At 40.1% G+C, this 20,625-nt stretch overlaps 6 protein-coding genes across 6 annotated transcripts in view; all 6 read left to right on the plus strand.

The window, feature by feature from the left end:
* LOC307008668 (protocadherin alpha-C2-like) overlaps positions 1–20,625 on the plus strand; it is a gene marked incomplete at its 5' end in the record, with an annotated part of 159,621 nt that overhangs the window by 27,698 nt on the left and 111,298 nt on the right. The gene's annotated exons all lie outside the window — the stretch shown is intronic.
* On the plus strand, positions 415–5,726 carry LOC307008014 (uncharacterized protein; the record flags this gene model as incomplete). Its single annotated transcript, XM_079630574.1, has 2 exons — positions 415–2,810; positions 3,347–5,726. 2 exons carry the CDS (start codon positions 415–417, stop codon positions 5,724–5,726), a joined length of 4,776 nt encoding a protein of 1,591 aa, XP_079486700.1.
* LOC307008015 (protocadherin alpha-3) lies at positions 6,474–8,849 on the plus strand (the record flags this gene model as incomplete). The annotated part of the gene is made up of 1 exon (XM_079630575.1): positions 6,474–8,849. One exon carries the CDS (start codon positions 6,474–6,476, stop codon positions 8,847–8,849), a length of 2,376 nt encoding a protein of 791 aa, XP_079486701.1.
* Positions 10,414–12,786, plus strand: LOC307008016 (protocadherin alpha-5-like; the record flags this gene model as incomplete). Its single annotated transcript, XM_079630576.1, has 1 exon — positions 10,414–12,786. One exon carries the CDS (start codon positions 10,414–10,416, stop codon positions 12,784–12,786), a length of 2,373 nt encoding a protein of 790 aa, XP_079486702.1.
* On the plus strand, positions 13,934–18,500 carry LOC307008671 (protocadherin alpha-3-like; the record flags this gene model as incomplete). The annotated part of the gene is made up of 1 exon (XM_079631676.1): positions 13,934–18,500. The coding sequence occupies one exon, from the start codon at positions 13,934–13,936 to the stop codon at positions 16,373–16,375; it is 2,442 nt and encodes an 813-aa protein (XP_079487802.1). The 3' UTR covers positions 16,376–18,500.
* LOC307008017 (protocadherin alpha-3-like) lies at positions 16,234–19,455 on the plus strand (the record flags this gene model as incomplete). The annotated part of the gene is made up of 1 exon (XM_079630577.1): positions 16,234–19,455. The coding sequence occupies exon 1, from the start codon at positions 16,972–16,974 to the stop codon at positions 19,453–19,455; it is 2,484 nt and encodes an 827-aa protein (XP_079486703.1). The 5' UTR covers positions 16,234–16,971.

Here is a 20,625-nt window from a genome sequence, read left to right on the forward strand (position 1 = left end):
TTTACCATTTGAAATGTATAATAGGGATGGTGCGATAAGAATATTTGCGTTATATTAAACAATACTTTCAAAAGTTTCGAAGTTATTTGTATTGGGCTGTCATTTTGCGGTCTCCTGAAGGCTCCATATATAACAATTCGTGTTTACCTGTTTGTACCATTTGGTGTCAGTGTTAAATAAGGTTGTGCATGAGAGATTTTGCCCTGCCCATTGATATGTGGTGCGCATGCTCTGTTCTGTTCGTTTAGACTGAGATGGGAGCTAGTCAGTCTCACGAGAAGCTGGATATGAAAATTTCCCTCTGTTATTATTTTAAAGCGAGAATATTACAAAGAATACACGCTGTCATGAATGAGTAGCCCACTCTTGCGAAATATCTGAATTTTATTTATTTTTCAAAGGATTTTTTTAACGATGGAATCCTCAGGACAAAGACGCGAATGGGAGTGCTGGTGGATTGCTTTGTGTTTCTCTTTGCTACTGAGCTTCGGGATGCAGGTTTCTACCCAAATACGATATTCTATACCAGAGGAGGTAATTGAGGGATCAGTTGTGGGAAATATTGCAAAGGATTTGGGTCTTGATGCGAATACCTTGGTGGACAGGCGTTTCCGTATCGTCTCTGGATCGAAAGATGCTCTTTTTGAGGTAAATCAAAACAATGGCGAATTATATGTTAATAAGAAAATTGACAGAGAGGAGCTGTGTGATGGAAATAGCTTGTGCCTGATCAATCTGAAAATCGCCGTTGAAAATCCACTTGAAATACATTATGTCGGAGTAGAAATTACAGACGTGAATGATCACAGTCCTCGTTTTCCCGAGAAAGAACAGCATTTTGAAATGGCTGAAAGCACTGTGGCAGGTGCACGTTTCGAACTACAAACTGCAAGGGATCCGGACACTGGAAGCAACTCCATTCGTTTTTATAAGCTAGCAAAGAACAATTATTTTGAGCTGGAAATGAGAGAAGGTGACGAAGAGGAAAAAAATCCAATTTTAGTCTTACTTAAACCTTTAGACAGGGAGAAAAATTCAGAGCATAGACTTGTGCTGACTGCAGTGGATGGAGGCATCCCTCCCAAGTCAGGTGCTTTAAATATTTCTATTACTGTTCTTGATTCAAACGATAACCGCCCTGTGTGTATTAAAGATATATATTCAATAACTCTTCCAGAAAACACACATATAGGGACCGTAATAGCACGCGTAAACGCTACTGATTCTGATGAGGGTTTAAATGGGGAGGTTATTTACACTCTGGGGAAAACTAGTAGACGAAAAGTACATGACACATTTAGCCTTGATAGTGTAACTGGTGAAATTCAAATTAAAGAGCCAATTGATTTTGAGGAGAACGATATACACAGGTTGACCGTCCAGGTCACGGATAAAGGACAGCCGCCGATGACCACTGACTGCAGAGTCATTATAAAGATCACAGATGAGAATGACAATAAACCCGAGATAGACGTCACGTCCCTTTCTAACATCATTTCCGAGAATTCAAAACCAGGAACTGTAATCTCTCTGATTAGTGTATCAGATAAAGACTCCGGTGTTAATGGCAAGGTTGTTTGTAGTCTTTCTGACAATGTTCCGTTCGAATTAAAACCATCTGTTCAGGAAAATTTGTATTCTTTAATTACTAAAGAGTACTTGGACAGGGAACTTGTGGCAGATTATAAAATCACAATCAAAGCCAGTGATCTAGGTCAGCCGCCTCTTTCCTCTTTTAAAACCGTTTCTGTGCAGGTGGCTGATGTTAATGATAACAAACCAGAGTTTGACAAAAATCCCCTCGAGCTGTATTTAGTGGAAAATAACACGCCTGGTGCATCAGTATTCTCTGTGAGCGCGTCAGACAAAGATCTAAATGAAAATGCTGCAATTGCATATCACATAGTTAGAGGAAATGGATCAGATAGTGATATGTCGTCGTTTCTCAGTATTAACCATGAAACTGGCGTTATCCATGCGCTGAAGAGTTTTGACTTTGAAACTGTTAAAAAGTTCCAGTTCAAAGTTGCTGCTACAGACTCTGGAAGTCCGTCTCTGAGCAGTAACGTGACAGTGAACGTGTTTATCCTGGATCAGAACGACAACGTTCCGGTGATCTTATATCCAGTCAGCGCTAACGGTTCTGCTGAGGGTGTGGAAGAGATTCCCCGGAATGTGAACGCAGGACATTTGGTGACTAAAGTCAGAGCCTATGACGCAGATATAGGATACAACGGCTGGTTATTGTTTTCACTGCAGGAAGTTAGTGACCACAGTCTCTTTAGTCTGGACCGCTATACAGGACAGATAAGAACCCTTCGCTCATTCACAGAGACAGACGAGGCCCAGCATAAACTGCTCATACTGGTCAAAGACAATGGGAACGTCTCACTCTCAGCAACAGCGACTGTGATTGTCAAAGTTGTGGAGCCCAAAGAGGCTTTTGCAGCTTCTGATGTTAAAAACACAGTAAAAGACGAGGAGGAAAACGACGTGACATTTTATCTGATCATCACTTTGGGCTCGGTTTCAGTGCTTTTTGTCATCAGCATCATCGTGTTGATAGTAATGCAGTGCTCTAAATCTACAGACTATTCGTCCAAGTATTTACAGGACGCAAATTACGACGGGACTCTGTGTCACAGCATCCAGTACAGATCTGGAGACAAACGGTACATGTTAGTTGGACCCAGAATGAGTATCGGCTCTACAATAGCAGCAGGCAGTAATAGGAATACTCTAGTGATACCAGATCGCAGGAGGAGAGATTCTGGAGAGGTAAGCGAACTTAAAGAAATAATGGACAATATGTATAAGCCTGCTTTGGTTGTGTAGTATTTCTGATTTTCTAACTCTTTATTGTGATTTCCCCCCGTATGTTAAAGATATACGTTAAAAATGCGCTAACGTTCATTTAAGATTTGTGTTGACATGTCTTTTGGGGGGCATTGGATGGTATAAATATCTAAAAGCGTAAATTTTCATCTTGCATTTGTTTATTCATTTTTGTTAATTTTGTTGCAAATGTTATGGATTGTCTCGGGTTAATAAGCATTCATAATTTTATTTTTATTTTTGCAATGTAAGAGTTCACATTTACTTCTCCGTTTGTACCATGTGGTGTCAGTGTTACATTAGGATATGAAGTTGAGATTTGACCCTGCCTATATGTGGCGCGCATGGCTGTTCCGTTCAGTCACACTGTGATAGCAGCTGAAGAGTGTAGCGCGAGAAGCGGAGGGACATATACTAAAATTGTATCGTTGTTATTTAAGAATGTTGCGTTTGGGAATACACAATTTTTACTGAAAACAACCGTGACTTGTTTTTTTACGCTGCTTTAAAGGAATCTCTTAACGATGAGTGAACAAACGCGCCGATGGGAGTACTGGTGGATTTCTCTGTGTTTCTCCTTTCTTCTCGGCTTTGGACAGCAGGTTTCAGCTCAGATAAGATACACTATTCCAGAGGAGATAAAAGAGGGATCTGTTGTGGGAAATATTGCTAAGGATCTGGGACTTGACGTGAGTACTTTGGTGGACAGACGGTTCCGTATAGTCTCTGGTTCTAAAGACGCGTTTTTCCAAATAAATCAGAACAATGGCGAATTGTATATTCACAAAAGCGTAGACAGGGAGGCGCTTTGTGACGGAAATGGTGCATGCGTAGTAAATCTAAAAACTGCAGTCGAAAACCCTTTAGAAATTCACTATGTTGGAGTAGAAATAACAGACATAAACGACAACCATCCCAGTTTTTCTGAACAGAATCAGCATTTCGAGATTGCAGAACACACCCCTACAGGAACGAGCTTCCAGCTGCACGCAGCACGAGACCAGGATGCCGCACCATATTCTGTTCGTTTGTATAAATTAAGTCAGGATGAAAATTTCGAGATTGACATTAGAGACAGCGATGAGGACAAAATCCCCTTTTTAGTGTTGAAAAAACCACTCGATCGCGAAAATAAGGCAGAACATGTGCTGATTTTAAAAGCCCTCGATGGTGGAAACCCTCCAAAATCAGGTACCCTTAACATCACCGTTACCGTATTGGATAATAATGATAATCGCCCAGTGTTCAGTCAAGACCCATATTCTGTCAGTTTACAAGAAAATCCCCCAATTGGAACTACTGTAATTAAAATAAAAGCAACTGACAGGGACGAGGGCTCAAATAGTGAAATTGAGTATTCACTTGGCAAAACTTTAAAGCGCAAAGTGTATGACGTATTTCAATTGGATCCCATTACAGGCGAAATAAAAGTTAAAGGCAATGTAGACTTTGAAGACACGGACGTTTACAAACTGGATGTTCAGGCTTCAGATAAAGGTCAGCCTCCCTTGTCTGCCCAAGGACGAGTTATTATAAAGATACAAGATATAAACGATAATAAGCCTGAAATTGAGCTGACGTCATTATCTAATATTGTTGCCGAGGACTCCAAACCTGGCACAGTAATTGCTTTGATAAGTGTCTCAGATAAAGACTCTGGTGTCAATGGTAAAGTTGTGTGTAGTCTCTCAGAGAATGTTCCTTTTGAGCTGAAACCCTCTTTCCAAGATAATATGTACTCGCTAGTGACAAAGGGGCGTTTGGATCGTGAACTTGTGCCCCATTATGACATCACAGTTACAGCAACAGATCTGGGTCAACCCCCTTTATCATCCATTAAAACACTAAGCATCCAAGTAGCAGATGTGAATGACAACCAACCTGTGTTTTCTAGTAACTTCCTTGAACTTTACATATTTGAAAATAATGCTCCTGGAGCCTCAATATTCTCAGTGAGAGCATCTGATAAAGATGTGAATGAAAATGCTTTGATTTCGTATCAGATAAATAGAGGTGGAGGGACACAGAACGACATAACGTCATTCTTGAATATAAATTCTGAAACAGGGGTTATTCACTCGCTTAAAAGTTTTGACTTCGAAACGATTAAAACTTTCCAGTTCCATGTGCTCGCTACAGACTCTGGAAGTCCGTCTCTGAGCAGTAACGTGACAGTGAACGTGTTTATTCTGGATCAGAACGACAACGTTCCAGTGATCTTATATCCAGTCAGCGCTAACGGTTCTGCTGAGGGTGTGGAAGAGATTCCCCGGAATGTGAACGCAGGACATTTGGTGACTAAAGTCAGAGCCTATGACGCAGATATAGGATACAACGGCTGGTTATTGTTTTCACTGCAGGAAGTTAGTGACCACAGTCTCTTTAGTTTGGACCGCTATACAGGACAGATAAGAACCCTTCGCTCATTCACAGAGACAGACGAGGCCCAGCATAAACTGCTCATACTGGTCAAAGACAATGGGAACGTGTCACTCTCAGCAACAGCGACTGTGATTGTCAAAGTTGTGGAGCCCAAAGAGGCTTTTGCAGCTTCTGATGTTAAAAACACAGTAAAAGACGAGGAGGAAAACGACGTGACATTTTATCTGATCATCACTTTGGGCTCGGTTTCAGTGCTTTTTGTCATCAGCATCATCGTGTTGATTGTAATGCAGTGCTCTAAATCTACAGACTATTCGTCCAAGTATTTACAGGACGCAAATTACGACGGGACTCTGTGTCACAGCATCCAGTACAGATCTGGAGACAAACGGTACATGTTAGTTGGACCCAGAATGAGTATCGGCTCTACAATAGCAGCAGGCAGTAATAGGAATACTCTAGTGATACCAGATCGCAGGAGGAGAGATTCTGGAGAGGTAAGAAAATGACTCATACTACATCTATGTATAAGTTGTAGGAAACAGTTTTAAGACACACATCGGTTGCTGTCCATGGTGCTGAAGCTGCTCAGGCTGTTGTTTCAAATGGAACATTCTTAGTGTCTTCCTCTTTTTTCAGATTCAGATTTATTTATAATTTAGACTTAATTATGGTAAAAATAATGTTTATATTGCCAAATAATATCAATATTAAGAATGCAAACATATAACCGTTGAAGAAAGATATAATAGTAATAGTAATAGCATATCCCTGAAGGAGGGGATATTCTGGAGAGGTAAGCTAGTTTTTTTATTTTTTCTGTATGCTCTGGGGAAAGATATGGACACTGGTCTATGATAGGCTTCTGTGTTTTTGTTCTTTCTTTAAATTATTTTGTTTGTATTGTTTTCTGTATTGCTGCTGTATAGACGCGTGCTTCTAATATTTATTGTATTTTTGTTGCTGTAGCCATTTGGCAATTGAATGCTATGCATTACAGCTGTGTGATCGCGAGGTGTCAGTGTAATCCTATAGAGTACGGCTCATGACGTAAAATACTGGTATTCCTCCCCTTCCCATTTAGTGCTCGTGTATCCTGCTCGTCAGTGGTTCTAGTGTATTCTTGCTTTTGCTTTTCAGCGATTCGAGTTTTTTCGCCAGTAAGTGTAAACTTTTAGAGGGAAAAGCAATGCTTAATATGGTCAATCGAGTGTAGCAGAGGAATTGCCTAGATCCTTGTCTGTATTATCTCCAGAATGGAACAAAGAAGATTCGCGCAATGGCTGAAAGCGCACGCAAAATTCACTCTAATGGCTGCATTGCTTGTGTTTGGTGCGGTGGCACGAGCGCAGATTCAGTACTCCATCTCAGAGGAACAGAGGGACGGAGCTGCTGTGGGAAATATCGCGAAGGATTTGGGCATAGATCACAGAACCTTAAAGGAGCGAGGATTTCGCATCGTCTCGACCTCAGGCCAGTCAATGTTCACTGTGAATAAGAACGACGGTGTCTTGTATGTAAACGGTAAGATAGATAGAGAGGAGATTTGCGAGAGAAGCACTCCGTGTTTAATCAATCTGAAAATCGCATTAGAAAATCCACTTGAAATCCACTATGTAACTATTGAAATTGTGGACATAAACGACCACGCGCCGAGTTTTCCGGAAAACGAGATGCATTTAGAGATTGGGGAATCTGCCCTGCCCGGTGCGCGCTTTCAGCTTGAGGCTGCGCGCGATTCTGATAGTGGCAGCAATTCTGTGCATCATTACAAACTCAGTCACAATGATAATTTTCGCCTTGAAGTCAAAGATCGCGGAGAAGACGGTAAAAGTCCTATCTTGATTTTACAAAAGCCTTTAGACCGAGAGATAACTCGACGCATTAACTTGCAGTTAACAGCTGTAGATGGAGGAAAGCCTGCCAAATCAGGGACAATGGAGATAAATATTAATGTTATAGATATAAATGACAACGTGCCCGTTTTTACCAAAGATGTTTATTCAGTCATGCTGAGTGAAAATGCGCCTATAGGTACGACCGTGATACAGGTCAACGCCACAGATTTGGATGAGGGATTGAATGGTGAGATAGTTTTTTCATTTGGAAAAAGTGTTAATAGTAAAGTACGTAAGCTTTTTGATATTAACACCCTCACTGGTGAGATAACTGTAGAAGGTCCCTTAGATTACGAAGACAAAGACAGCTATGATATTGATATACAAGCATCTGACAAAGGAACTGTTCCCCATACAACAGATAAGAGTATAATGATTAAAATTATGGATATAAATGACAATAAACCTGAAATAGAGGTGACATCATTTTCAAATGCAATTCCAGAGGATTCTAGACCTGGAACTACAGTGGCTTTGATTAGTGTCACAGATTTAGATTCTGGACTCAATGGCAAAGTCTCTTGTTCTTTAGAAGATGACATGCCTTTCAAACTATTACCTTCTTCACAGCACAGTACATACTCATTAGTTTCCACATCACCTTTAGACAGGGAAACACAATTTCAGTATGACATAACAATAGTTGCAAAGGACGCAGGACAGCCATCACTGTCTTCTGTTAAAACTATAACTGTTCTGATATCAGATGTAAATGACAATAGTCCAGAATTCTCATTCTCTCCATATGCGTTTTATGTGATAGAAAATAATGTACCAGGAAAATTATTATTTTCTATTTCTGCTTCTGACAAAGACTCAAACGAAAATGCTGTAGTTAGCTATCATATATGGAGAGAAAATACAGAGGAAAACAAATATACATCTTTCATTAATATTAACTCTGAAAATGGGGAGATTTATGCGCTTAAAAGCTTTGATTTTGAAACTGTAAAAACATTCCAGTTTCAAGTGATTGCTACAGACTCTGGAAGTCCGTCTCTGAGCAGTAACGTGACAGTGAACGTGTTTATCCTGGATCAGAACGACAACGTTCCAGTGATCTTATATCCAGTCAGCGCTAACGGTTCTGCTGAGGGTGTAGAAGAGATTCCCCGGAATGTGAACGCAGGACATTTGGTGACTAAAGTCAGAGCCTATGACGCAGATATAGGATACAACGGCTGGTTATTGTTTTCACTGCAGGAAGTTAGTGACCACAGTCTCTTTAGTCTGGACCGCTATACAGGACAGATAAGAACCCTTCGCTCATTCACAGAAACAGACGAGGCCCAGCATAAACTGCTCATACTGGTCAAAGACAATGGGAACGTGTCACTCTCAGCAACAGCGACTGTGATTGTCAAAGTTGTGGAGCCCAAAGAGGCTTTTGCAGCTTCTGATGTTAAAAACACAGTAAAAGACGAGGAGGAAAACGACGTGACATTTTATCTGATCATCACTTTGGGCTCGGTTTCAGTGCTTTTTGTCATCAGCATCATCGTGTTGATTGTAATGCAGTGCTCTAAATCTACAGACTATTCGTCCAAGTATTTACAGGACGCAAATTACGACGGGACTCTGTGTCACAGCATCCAGTACAGATCTGGAGACAAACGGTACATGTTAGTTGGACCCAGAATGAGTATCGGCTCTACAATAGCAGCAGGCAGTAATAGGAATACTCTAGTGATACCAGATCGCAGGAGGAGAGATTCTGGAGAGGTAAGCAAATGAATCCTACATCTGTGTATTAATTGTAGGAAACAGTTTTAAGACACACGTTGGTGCTGTCCATGGTGCTGAAGCTGCTCAAGGCTGTTGTTTCAAATGGAACATTATTTGTGTCTTCCTCTTTCTCAGATAAATTTTTACTTGTCATTTAGACTTAATTGTTATGGTAAAAATATTTTTTTACATTGCCAAATCATAGCAATGTTAAATATGCAAACTTACATCATGGTTTGAGCTTCTCCAAGTAGAAATGACATGTGTCCTCCTTTCTATATTTGATTGTGGTGGGTTGTGAAGAAAGGAATAATGTCTTCCTAAAATATGTGCAATTAAAGCATATTGTTAAAAAGTGGATTTCTTTTTCCACTTCATTTTGTTTGTTTGCCAGGTCTGTCTTTTGTCGGCCTGCCTCTATGGAGAGATTGTGCTGTTCACTTGTCTGTAAATGGTCAGGGTTTTTAGGGTCGGTCGGTATTCTGCCAATTTATTATGCTGATAATATTGCAGTTTACATATTAGCAATTTTTTTTTTGGTCTAGCTGTGTATTGTGCTCTGTGGTTCAGCTGGACATGTTTTAAAATGTAAAGTCAATTTTAAAACAAACTGGCTGAGAGGACTTCTCTCTGTGGTCAGCTAATGGTGGCTTTGGGCTTTGTGATGGATGATCTGTGTATCACTATTTAGGTGGGCATGGAATTTCAAGGCTTGTTTATTTCAATTATTTGTGGATACTGTTCTAATTCTGCTCTGAATGCATTATTTAGATATTTACATTGTAATATAGTTTTGCAGAATTCTTCCTGCAGAGTCTCTAATGGGTGTTTGTTCTATTTAGTGAACTGTTGATTTGTGAACAGACCCCAGACCTCACATCCAGTTACTGTAATTTATTTAAATATTTTTTATCCAGATTCTGATTGGATTGTAAATTGATATTAATCTTAACAATACAATTATCTTCATGCATTGTCCATCGGATTGTTCACAGCCTTGTTGAGGTTTCCTGTGTTGCTGAAGTTTATCCCATGGTGTTCTCAGAGTTTTCTGTAGACATTTAGTTTCTATAAAAGTTATGATATTGGTCTTGGCACCTGCAACTACTTTGTCTTTTTCAGAATCTCTCTGTCTCTTTCTCTTTTACTCAATCACTCACTCATTTTCATAAACACTATGTTTGGTCTAATGAGAGAATATTGAATGTTTAAGGATATAGTTTGGATTGTTTAGGAGTCAACTGATAAAATAACATGCATTTGACAACAGTAAAATATTTTGGACGGTGCAATGCAACGAACGCTTCAGATCGCGAGATGTCAGTGTGAACCTAGAGAAAGGCTCATGACGTCAAACAGTTGCTCATGGTTTTTTTTGTGTGTGTGTGTGTGCTTGTACCGCCCTCTTGGTTTATTCGTGTTTTCTCGTTTTCACCACTGATTCCGTTATTTGTCTGCGTTTTGCGTTGACCGACTCGATTTCAGCTTAAACGTGAGCAACAATGGGACTCATACAACTGATCGACTGATCGTGAAATTGCGTCTGAAGGGGTTTTTGTGATCGCATAAAAAAATGGAACAAAGACAACGCTTTCATCAGCTGGAGCTGAACGTGAAACTCGCTTTCATTGCTGCATCGCTGTTGTTTGGGAGCGCAGTTTGGGCACAAATACGCTACTCGATTTCTGAAGAGCAGAAGGACGGAGCTGCTGTGGGGAATATCGCGAAGGATTTGGGTATTGATCACAGAACACTAAAGGAGCGAGGATTTCGCATCGTCTCGACCTCAGGCGAGTCCATGTTCAGTGTAAATCAGAATGACGGTGTCTTGTATGTGAACGGTAAGATAGATAGAGAGGAGGTGTGCGAGAGGATCACTCCGTGTTTAATCAATCTAAAAATCGCTCTAGAAAACCCACTAGAGATTCATTATGTCACTGTAGAGATATTGGATGTAAATGATCACAGTCCGCGGTTTCCCGAGAATGAAAAGCGGCTGGAAATTTGGGAATCTGCTATGCCAGGCGCGCGCTATCCGCTACAGGCTGCGCGTGATCGTGATAGTGGAATCAATTCGGTTCAAACTTACAAACTCAGCAATAACGACCATTTCCGTCTTGAAATTAAAGACCGAGAAGATGGTAAAATTCCAATTCTGATTTTACACAAACCACTTGACAGAGAAGTGACTAAAAACATAAAATTATTACTGACTGCTTTGGATGGGGGGAGACCTCCTAAGTCTGGCTCAATAGATATATTGATTGATGTGCTGGATATAAACGACAATGTGCCTGTATTCACAAAAGAAACTTACACGGTTATACTGAATGAAAACGCACCCGTGGGCACAACTATTTTACAGGTCAATGCCACTGATTCGGACGAGGGTCAAAACGGACAGGTAGTTTATGCTTTAGGAAATAATGTTAATGATAATTTACGTGAACTTTTTAAAGTTAATTCAATCACTGGAGAAATAATTGTGACTGGCCTTTTAGATTTTGAGGTCAAAGATATATATGAAATTGACATTCAGGCATCTGACAAAGGAACTGTTCCTCTTGTGACGGATAAAAGTGTAGTCATAAAAGTCGTCGATGTAAATGATAATGCACCGGAAATAGAGGTGACATCATTTTCAAGCGCCATTCCAGAGGATTCTAGACCTGGAACTACAGTCGCTTTGATAAGTGTCACTGATTTAGACTCTGGGCTCAATGGGAAGATCTCCTGTTCGCTGTCCGATGATTTACCTTTTAAACTAATGCCGTCATCACAAGATAATATTTATTCTTTAGTTACTTCTGCTTTACTTGACAGGGAAACACAATTTCAGTATGACATCACAATAGTTGCAAAGGACGCAGGACAGCCATCGCTGTCTTCTGTTAAAACTATAACTGTTCTGATATCAGATGTAAATGACAATAGTCCAGAATTCTCATTCTCTCCATATGCGTTTTATGTGACAGAAAATAATGTCCCAGGCAAATTATTATTTTCTGTTTCTGCTTCTGACAAAGACTCAAACGAAAATGCTGTAGTTAGCTATCATATATGGAGAGAAAATACAGAGGAAAACAAATATACATCTTTTATCAATATTAACTCTGAAAATGGGGAGATTTATGCGCTTAAAAGCTTTGATTTTGAAACTGTAAAAACATTCCAGTTCCAAGTTATTGCAAAGGATTCAGGAACTCCTCCACTTAGCAGCAACGTGACAGTGAACGTGTTTATTCTGGATCAGAACGACAACGTTCCAGTGATCTTATATCCAGTCAGCGCTAACGGTTCTGCTGAGGGTGTGGAAGAGATTCCCCGGAATGTGAACGCAGGACATTTGGTGACTAAAGTCAGAGCCTATGACGCAGATATAGGATACAACGGCTGGTTATTGTTTTCACTGCAGGAAGTTAGTGACCACAGTCTCTTTAGTTTGGACCGCTATACAGGACAGATAAGAACCCTTCGCTCATTCACAGAGACAGACGAGGCCCAGCATAAACTGCTCATACTGGTCAAAGACAATGGGAACGTGTCACTCTCAGCAACAGCGACTGTGATTGTCAAAGTTGTGGAGCCCAAAGAGGCTTTTGCAGCTTCTGATGTTAAAAACACAGTAAAAGACGAGGAGGAAAACGACGTGACATTTTATCTGATCATCACTTTGGGCTCGGTTTCAGTGCTTTTTGTCATCAGCATCATCGTGTTGATTGTAATGCAGTGCTCTAAATCTACAGACTATTCGTCCAAGTATTTACAGGACGCAAATTACGACGGGACTCTGTGTCACAGCATCCAGTACAGATCTGGAGACAAACGGTACATGTTAGTTGGACCCAGAATGAGTATCGGCTCTACAATAGCAGCAGGCAGTAATAGGAATACTCTAGTGATACCAGATCGCAGGAGGAGAGATTCTGGAGAGGTAAGAAAATGACTTCTACATCTGTGTATTAACTGTAGGAAACAGTTTTAAGACACACGTTGGCTGCTGTCCATGGTACTGAAGCTGCTCAGGCTGTTGTTTCAAATTAAACGTTCTTTGTGCCTTCCTCTTTCTCAGATTCAGATTTATTTTTATTTAAGAATTAATTGTTATGATATAAAGAATGTTTTACATAGCCAAAGCATAGCAATATTAAATATGCTGAATTGAAGAAAGATATATAATAATATGAGAAGAAAAGTTACTGAACTATATAAGTAGGAATAGAGCAGCTTGTCATGTTATGCTTTCCTTTTTATGTATGCTGTACAATATATTATCTCTTCTCCAGTCATGGTCCTATTCCAATGATTGTTCTTTTGTTGAGGCAGGACTTGAATATCTTGCAGAATGTTTTGAGCTTCTTCAAATATAGAAATAAAATTTGTCCTCCTTTCTGTATCTGACTTTAGTGGGTTGTGAAGAAAGGAATAATGTCTATAAAATATGTATAATTAAAGCATATTGGTAAAAAGTGCAGTTCATTTTACACTTAATTTTGTTTTCAGTGCAGGCTTTTGTTTGCCATGTCTGTCTGTGTCGTCCCGAATTCTATATATTTTTTGAATTTATGCTGTGTTTTCTGCCTTAGTTTGAATGATGTGCCCTAAAGACTGAACAAATTATTTTTGTAAGTGAATCCCGCGAGAGGAAAGGGGTTGCTGTCCATGGTTCTGAATCTGAATCTGTGATGCCGCGTGCTATCCGGCAAAATACGACGTTGTCTCTTTTCTGTTTGGTTCTATGTATATTTTAGGCATATTAAGAGCTTCATTATTCTTCAATGAATAATTATTTCGCAGAGTTCAATGAATAGCAATGCAATGAAAAGGCGCGAGGTGTCAGTGTAAACCTAGAGTATAACTCAAAACGTCAGAGTACCTCCCCGTTTTTGTTTTTTTCCCCCGTCACAGATTTATACACGATCTCTATTTCACCAGGCTAGCGGTGCGGCTTTCTCAGTGCTTTTATCCTTCGTTTTTCTTCGTAATATCTTTCGGGTTCTAGAGCATTTTGGGTCATCCGTATCATGTGGCTACTGGACTAATATTTGGACAGCCGTTGTGAAATTGCTGTGGAACGAATACAGTGCAAAAAAATGGGACAAAGGAGACATGATCAGTGGCTTGAGCGGCATGTGAAAATGCTGTTCGTTGTTGCATCGCTTGTTTTTGGCAGAACGGTCTGGGCACAAATACGCTACTCGATTTCTGAAGAGCAGAAGGACGGAGCTGCTGTGGGGAATATCGCGAAGGATTTGGGTATTGATCACAGAACACTAAAGGATCGAGGATTTCGCATCGTCTCGACCTCAGGCGAGTCCATGTTCAGTGTAAATCAGAATGACGGTGTCTTGTATGTGAACGGTAAATTAGATAGAGAGGAGGTGTGCGAGAGAAGCAACCCGTGTTTAATCAATCTTAAAATCGCTTTAGAAAATCCTCTCGAGATTCATTACGTGACTGTTGATGTAATAGACGTGAATGACCACGCTCCGAGATTCCCAGATCAGGTGAAGCATTTAGAAATAGGTGAATCGGTGCTTCCCGGTGCGCGATTCCAACTTCAGGCAGCGCGCGATCCAGACAGTGGCAGTAATTCAGTTCAGACTTATAAACTGAGCCACACCGAATTTTTCCGTATTGAAATTAAAGATCGTGACGAAGATGGAAAAGTCCCCATTCTGATTTTACAAAGGCCGCTTGACCGAGAGGTTACAAAAACTATGAAATTGCAGTTAACCGCTTTAGATGGAGGGAGACCACCAAAGTCTGGAACTATGGAGATAACGATAGATGTGCTAGACATAAACGATAATGCGCCCGTTTTCACTAAAGAAGCGTACACTGTAATACTAAGTGAAAACACACCCGTTGGCACTACAATTTTTAGGGTGAACGCAACAGATTTGGATGAAGGTCAGAACGGCGAAATAGTTTATTCATTAGGACATGACGTCAATGACAAACTGCGTAAACTGTTTAATGTTAATCAAATCACAGGAGAAATTACAGTGACCGGTCTTTTGGATTTTGAAGTTAAAGATAAATATGAAATTGATATTCAAGCATCAGACAAAGGAACTGTTCCACTAACTACGGATAAAAGTATAATTATAAAAATTGCTGATGTAAATGACAATCCACCTCAGATAGAAGTGACGTCATTCTCGAGTGCCGTTCCTGAAGACTCTAAAGCTGGCTCAACGGTGGCTTTAATAAGCGTCTCTGATTTAGATTCTGGCATAAACGGAAGAGTCACCTGTTCATTACCTGAGGACATACCTTTCAAACTAATGCCGTCATCTCAAGAAAACTCATACTCATTAGTGACAACATCATCTCTTGACAGAGAGACAATTTCTCGCTATGACATCACATTAAAAGCTAAAGACGCTGGTCAACCACCATTGTCTTCTGTTAAATCTATAACTGTCCAGGTGTCTGATGTAAATGACAATAGTCCAGAGTTCTCTTTTTCCCCTTATGCGTTTTATGTGATTGAGAATAATGCTCCTGGCAAATCTTTATTTTCTGTGTCTGCATCTGACAAAGATACAAATGAAAACAGCGTGGTCAGCTACCAAATCTGGAGAGATGGTGTAGAAAACGCATATACATCTTTCATTAACATTAACTCGGAAAATGGAGAGATTTATGCACTAAAGAGTTTTGATTTTGAAACTACCAAAACTTTCCAGTTCCATGTGCTCGCTACAGACTCTGGAAGTCCGTCTCTGAGCAGTAACGTGACAGTGAACGTGTTTATCCTGGATCAGAACGACAACGTTCCAGTGATCTTATATCCAGTCAGCGCTAACGGTTCTGCTGAGGGTGTGGAAGAGATTCCCCGGAATGTGAACGCAGGACATTTGGTGACTAAAGTCAGAGCCTATGACGCAGATATAGGATACAACGGCTGGTTATTGTTTTCACTGCAGGAAGTTAGTGACCACAGTCTCTTTAGTCTGGACCGCTATACAGGACAGATAAGAACCCTTCGCTCATTCACAGAGACAGACGAGGCCCAGCATAAACTGCTCATACTGGTCAAAGACAATGGGAACGTGTCACTCTCAGCAACAGCGACTGTGATTGTCAAAGTTGTGGAGCCCAAAGAGGCTTTTGCAGCTTCTGATGTTAAAAACACAGTAAAAGACGAGGAGGAAAACGACGTGACATTTTATCTGATCATCACTTTGGGCTCGGTTTCAGTGCTTTTTGTCATCAGCATCATCGTGTTGATTGTAATGCAGTGCTCTAAATCTACAGACTATTCGTCCAAGTATTTACAGGACGCAAATTACGACGGGACTCTGTGTCACAGCATCCAGTACAGATCTGGAGACAAACGGTACATGTTAGTTGGACCCAGAATGAGTATCGGCTCTACAATAGCAGCAGGCAGTAATAGGAATACTCTAGTTGTACCAGATCGCAGGAGGAGAGATTCTGGAGAGGTAAGAAAATCACTAGCGTTGTGCTGCTGTATTGCATTCATGATCAGCATTGCTCTTTTATTTTTTTCCAATTTATTCTAAACTCCACCAATGTGTGGACATGGTAACATATAACTATTTCATGTGTGTGTTCTTTAATAGCCAAATTTGTATGTGAATTATATTTTATTCGAATTTTTGATGTGCCCTAATGACTGAACAAATTAGTTATGTAAATAAAACCCGCGAGAGCGAGTGCGTCGCTGTCCGTGGTGCTGAATGTGTGATGCCGCTTGCTATCCGGCATAATAAGACGCGGTCTACTTTCTGTGTCTATGCATATTTGAGGTAGCCTATATTAGAAGAACTTCAAGAGCTTCAACATGATTTTATCTCATTATTAAATCGCAGAGTTGAATGAATAGCAATGCAATGAAAAAGCGCGAGGTGTCAGTGTAAACCTAGAGTAGCCTACACTAAAAACGTCAGAGTACCTCCCTGTTTTTTTTTTCTCGTCAACTTGATTTGTACACCATCTATTTTTCACCAGCGGTGCGGCTTTCTCAGTGCTTTTGTCCTTCGTTTTCTTTGTAATATCTTTCGTAGCGTTGATATTTCGGTCATCTGTCATGTGGCTGCTGGACTGATATTTGGACAGCCGTTGTGAAATTGCTGTGGAACGAATACAGTGCAAAAAAATGGGACAAAGGAGACATGATCAGTGGCTTGAGCGGCATGTGAAAATCCTCTTCGTTGTTGCATCGCTTGTTTTTGGCAGAACGGTCTGGGCACAAATACGCTACTCGATTTCTGAAGAGCAGAAGGACGGAGCTGCTGTGGGGAATATCGCGAAGGATTTGGGTATTGATCACAGAACACTAAAGGAGCGAGGATTTCGCATCGTCTCGACCTCAGGCGAGTCCATGTTCAGAGTAAATCAGAATGACGGTGTCTTGTATGTGAACGGTAAATTAGATAGAGAGGAGGTGTGCGAGAGGATCACTCCGTGTTTAATCAATCTAAAAATCGCTTTAGAAAATCCTCTCGAGATTCATTACGTGACTGTTGATGTAATAGACGTGAATGACCACGCTCCGAGATTCCCAGATCAGGTGAAGCATTTAGAAATAGGTGAATCGGTGCTTCCCGGTGCGCGATTCCAACTTCAGGCAGCGCGCGATCCAGACAGTGGCAGTAATTCAGTTCAGACTTATAAACTGAGCCACACCGAATATTTTCGTATTGAAATAATAGATCGCGATGAAGATGGCAAAGTTCCTGCGTTGATTTTACAAAAGCCGCTTGACCGAGAGGTTACAAAACGCATTCAATTGCAGTTAACCGCTTTAGATGGAGGGAGACCACCAAAGTCTGGAACTATGGAGATAACGATAGATGTGTTAGATATAAACGATAACGCGCCTGTTTTCACTAAAGAAGCGTACACTGTAACGCTGAATGAAAACACACCCGTTGGCACAACCATTTTAAGGGTGAACGCAACTGACCCGGATGAAGGTCAGAACGGCGAAATCGTTTATTCATTAGGACATAATGTCAATTACAAGTTGCGTAAACTTTTTGATGTAAATCCAATCACAGGAGAAATTACAGTGACCGGTCTTTTGGATTTTGAAGTAAAAGATAAATATCAGATTGACATTCAAGCATCAGACAAAGGAATTGTTCCACTTACTACGGATAAAAGTATAACTATAAAAATTGCTGATGTAAATGACAATGCACCTCAGATAGAAGTGACGTCATTCTCGAGTGCCGTTCCTGAAGACTCTAAAGCTGGCTCAACGGTGGCTTTAATAAGCGTCTCTGATTTAGATTCTGGCATAAACGGAAGAGTCACCTGTTCATTACCTGAGGACATACCTTTCAAACTAATGCCGTCATCTCAAGAAAACTCATACTCATTAGTGACAACATCATCTCTTGACAGAGAGACAATTTCTCGCTATGACATCACATTAGAAGCTAAAGACGCTGGTCAACCACCATTGTCTTCTGTTAAATCTATAACTGTCCAGATATCAGATGTAAATGACAATAGTCCAGAGTTCTCTGTATCCCCTTATACATTTTATGTGATTGAGAATAATGCTCCTGGCAAATCTTTATTTTCTGTGTCTGCCTCTGACAAAGATACAAATGAAAACAGCGTGGTCAGCTATCAAATATGGAGAGATGGTGTAGAAAACGCATATACATCTTTCATTAATATTAACTCGGAAAATGGGGAGATTTATGCACTAAAGAGTTTTGATTTTGAAACTACCAAAACTTTCCAGTTCCATGTGCTCGCTACAGACTCTGGAAGTCCGTCTCTGAGCAGTAACGTGACAGTGAACGTGTTTATTCTGGATCAGAACGACAACGTTCCAGTGATCTTATATCCAGTCAGCGCTAACGGTTCTGCTGAGGGTGTGGAAGAGATTCCCCGGAATGTGAACGCAGGACATTTGGTGACTAAAGTCAGAGCCTATGACGCAGATATAGGATACAACGGCTGGTTATTGTTTTCACTGCAGGAAGTTAGTGACCACAGTCTCTTTAGTCTGGACCGCTATACAGGACAGATAAGAACCCTTCGCTCATTCACAGAGACAGACGAGGCCCAGCATAAACTGCTCATACTGGTCAAAGACAATGGGAACGTGTCACTCTCAGCAACAGCGACTGTGATTGTCAAAGTTGTGGAGCCCAAAGAGGCTTTTGCAGCTTCTGATGTTAAAAACACAGTAAAAGACGAGGAGGAAAACGACGTGACATTTTATCTGATCATCACTTTGGGCTCGGTTTCAGTGCTTTTTGTCATCAGCATCATCGTGTTGATTGTAATGCAGTGCTCTAAATCTACAGACTATTCGTCCAAGTATTTACAGGACGCAAATTACGACGGGACTCTGTGTCACAGCATCCAGTACAGATCTGGAGACAAACGGTACATGTTAGTTGGACCCAGAATGAGTATCGGCTCTACAATAGCAGCAGGCAGTAATAGGAATACTCTAGTGATACCAGATCGCAGGAGGAGAGATTCTGGAGAGGTAAGAAACATAAAGGTTTCACAGGATGTATTCATGCAGTTGCTTGTGTTAAGAATGTTCCCTATAGAAAAAGAAAAAAAAAAATTTTTTTTAGGGTGCAAGTTGTGTTCTTTTGGACAATAATGCATCTAAACTTAATCAGGATGATAAACATTAATACGTTGAGACAAATAGTTCTAATTTCCCTTCATTTTGGAACTACTTAAATCATTTTTGTAAACATTAACTGAAACTGGACAGTGGATTTCTGGGTCATTTAGCCTTCTCTGCATGGGACTGGATCAGAAGAGTAAATGTTGAAATAAAGTGTTATTGAGTAAAGGAAATACTTGCTAATGCTTAATCTTCCATTATTTTGGATATTTAGATGAGTTTCTGTTATGATATTTTTGTGGTTACCATTGTGATCACCATCTGGTAGCCATTTGATCATTTCTCTTTTGATAACAACTTTTCAATTGTAGGAAGCAAGCCATTCTGCAATATTCTCCTCTACTCTAAAGCATTAAATAACTTTTCACAGTGAAGTAGCTCACCAATACCATGCAGCTAACAATGATACTCTTCCTCCATGCTTCACTGCATTTATTATTATATTTCTCACCAGATTTTCTAAGACACTGCCGTCATGCAACTCGTGTTTCGTTCACTGTGATTCATCACTGCACACAACTCTGCAACCAGCCGTATAAAACTTCCCATACTCCGCCAAAAACTTCATTCTGTCTTTAATGTTTGTCTGAGACAGCAAAGGCTGCTGTTTCATGCATTTGCTTAAATATAGCTAAATTCCAGACCAATAATTTGTGCTTAAGACAATTAAAATCTTAGTGTTTAGCCACTTTTTATTGTTTTGTTATTTTTGCACAGGAGAGTAGGATATATAAATTAAGATTAATTAGATTGCTTCTAATTATCGAAGCCTTTACTCAGAGAATGGTTGGCTTATAAGTTTTACACATTATGTTTTGACGAACTCTCATACTAAGATTGCTTTAGAATTAAAGAGTAAATTTTTGTATGTTTGATAAGGTTAAAGTTCATGTAATGACAACTGGTGTAGTCAGCTGCCTTGTTAGTTTTATGAACTACTTTGTAATGCACTGATTGCTTATTTTAAAAGATCTCAAGTTAACTTGCAGATATTGCCCTTGTGATTGCAGGACTACATAAAAGTGGACTGTTTTCATTGGCATGAAATATAAAATTAAAATAGTTTACAAGCTTTGGCAAGTATTGCAATCACTTTCTATGCCATTTGGACATATATCTGTTGTGTTAGATATGCATTTT

This window comes from Phoxinus phoxinus (assembly GCF_949152265.1).
Source record: "Phoxinus phoxinus genome assembly, chromosome: 12".
In the NCBI taxonomy this organism is placed as follows: Eukaryota; Metazoa; Chordata; class Actinopteri; order Cypriniformes; family Leuciscidae; genus Phoxinus; species Phoxinus phoxinus.